Source organism: Nanorana parkeri, unplaced genomic scaffold (assembly GCF_000935625.1).
Source record: "Nanorana parkeri isolate BGI_ZX_2015 unplaced genomic scaffold, ASM93562v1 scaffold2073, whole genome shotgun sequence".
Taxonomy (NCBI): domain Eukaryota; kingdom Metazoa; phylum Chordata; class Amphibia; order Anura; family Dicroglossidae; genus Nanorana; species Nanorana parkeri.
In genome coordinates this window covers 140219-142673 of record NW_017308341.1, presented here as the reverse complement: position 1 = coordinate 142673, position 2455 = coordinate 140219, and the positions used below count along the sequence as shown (strand labels likewise).

The window sequence follows — 2455 nt, the reverse complement described above, 5'->3', positions numbered from 1 at the left end:
CTCATAGTTTAGGCAGTGAAAAGGTAGCACAGGTGAGAAGCATTGACCTGGATGTCCCAACGCTGGTATCACTGCAGGTGGAGGTTCCTCAGAGGTGGAGGTTCCTCAGTGGAGGTTCCTCAGAGGTGGAGGTTCCTCAGAGGTGAAGGTTCCTCAGAGGTGGAGGTTCCTTAGTGGAGGTTTCTCAGAGGTGGAGGCTCCTCAGTGGAGGTTCCTCAGACGTGGAGGTTCCTCAGACGTCTGACTTTAATGACTTTCTTTTTCTCAGGGACGAGAACATACACGGTGCCACCATGCCCATTAGACTTCCGGCCTTCGTTGCCACTTCCTGTATCCTCCTCCTGGTCTCTGTATTGTACCTCCCGGCCGGCGGTGACCCCATTGTCCCCGGCTGGCCTTTTATCATTATGTGGAACGCACCTACCCAGCCTTGCTTGGCCAGCCACAACGTATCTCTGGACCTGGAGGCTTTTGATATTGTCGTCAACCAGAACCATTCATTACTGGGCCCGGAAGTGGTGATCTTCTACAGCACCAAGTTGGGTCTCTATCCTTACTACAGCCAGGAACATGGGGCGGTCAATGGCGGTCTTCCACAAAATGTAAGCCTGGAGGACCATTTGGTTAAAGCTCAGCAAGATCTGAAAGCCGCCATGGTAGACCGGAGTTTCAGAGGAGTGGCGGTGGTGGACTGGGAGGAGTGGAGGCCGCTATGGGCCCGCAACTGGGAAAATATGACCCTCTATCAGTTGATGTCACTGAAGCTGGTCCATCTCTGGCACCCGGGCTGGTCATATAGGAGGCTGAAGAGGTTGGCAAAGAAGCAGTTTGAGGCAGCGGCCAAGAAACTCATGACGTCCACCCTGCAGATGGCCCTCCAGCTGAGCCCCAATGGCCTCTGGGGGTTTTATGGCTTTCCGGAATGCTACAATTACGGCTACATAAAGTCCAGCCAGAAATACACCGGCCGGTGTTCAGATGAGGAGATGCAAAGGAACGACGCCTTGGACTGGCTGTGGAGGATCAGCCGGGCTTTATATCCGCACATCTACCTGGACAGAGGCCTGAAGAACTCCCAACATGTGGGGCCCTTTGTCAGGTACCGTGTGCAGGAAGGACTCAGGGTGGCCGCTGATGTCCCAGTGCTGCCGTATGCCCGCATCGCCTACACCTACAGCATGGACTTCCTCACCCAGGTAATGACGCCTTACAGTATATATATACACTATATTGCCATTAGTATTGGGACGCCTTTACACGCACATGAACTTTAATGGCCCCCCAGTCTTAGTCCGTAGGGTTCAGTATTGGGTTGGCTCCGCCCTCTAATGGCATCCCAGTCTTAGTCCGTAGGGTTCAGTATTGGATTGGCTCCGCCCTCTAATGGCCCCCCAGTCTTAGTCCGTAGGGTTCAGTATTGGGTTGGCTCCGCCCTCTAATGGCATCCCAGTCTTAGTCCGTAGGGTTCAGTATTGGATTGGCTCCGCCCTCTAATGGCCCCCCAGTCTTAGTCCGTAGGGTTCAGTATTGGGTTGGCTCCGCCCTCTAATGGCATCCCAGTCTTAGTCCGTAGGGTTCAGTATTGGATTGGCTCCGCCCTCTAATGGCCCCCCAGTCTTAGTCCGTAGGGTTAGGGTTGGACCATTTGTGAGGTCAGGTACTGATGTTGGGGGAGGGGCTCGCAGTCTCCGCCTCTAATTCATCCCAAAGGTGTTCTATGGGGTTGAGGTCAGGACTCTGTGCGGCCAGTCACGTCCCCCCCCCCTCCCCCATCCATGTCTTTATGGGCCTTGCTTTGTGCACTGGTGCGCAGTCAGGTTGGAACAGGAAGGGGACGTCCCCAAACTCCTCCCACAAAGTTGGGAGCATGACATTGTCCAAAATGTCTTGGTGTGCTGATGCCTTAAGAGTTCCCCTCACTTGAAGTAAGGGGCGGAGCCCAACCCCTGAACACCCCCCATTCCCCCCATAATCCTGCCTCCACCAAACTTTACACTTGGCACAATGCAGTCAGGCAATTGCCGTTCTCCTGGCAACCGCCAAACCCAGACACGCCCATCGCCAGACAGAGAAGCGTGATTGGTCCCTCCAGAGAACACGCCTCCTCTTCTCTAGAGTCCAGTGGCGGCGCGCATTACACCGCGGCACTTGGTGATGTGCGGCTTGGATGCCGCTGCTTGGCCATGGAAACCCATTCCATGAAGCTCTCTACGCACTGTTGTTGCGCCAATCTGACGGCCGCATTGAGTTTGGAGGTCTGTAGCTACTGACTCTGCAGACAGTTGGCGACTTCTGCGCGCTGTGCACTTCAGCATGCGCTGACCCCGCTCTGTCATGTGACGCGGCCGACCACTTCCTGGCTGAGTTGCTGTTGTTCCCGGTTGCTTCCACTTTGTTATAATCCCAGTAACAGGTGACCGCGGCGGAATATTTAGTAGCCGGGAAATGTCACGGA

General features: G+C 54.9%; 1 protein-coding gene across 1 annotated transcript in view; it reads left to right on the top strand.

Annotated features, from left to right (window-relative positions):
- The first annotated feature begins 293 nt into the window (after window positions 1-293).
- LOC108800591 (hyaluronidase-1-like) overlaps window positions 294-2455 on the top strand; it is a 9107-nt gene continuing 6945 nt past the window's right edge. Inside the window, exon 1 of the mRNA XM_018572571.1 lies at window positions 294-1196. Within this exon, the coding sequence (XP_018428073.1) occupies window positions 294-1196 (903 nt within the window). The remainder of the gene's footprint in view (window positions 1197-2455) is intronic.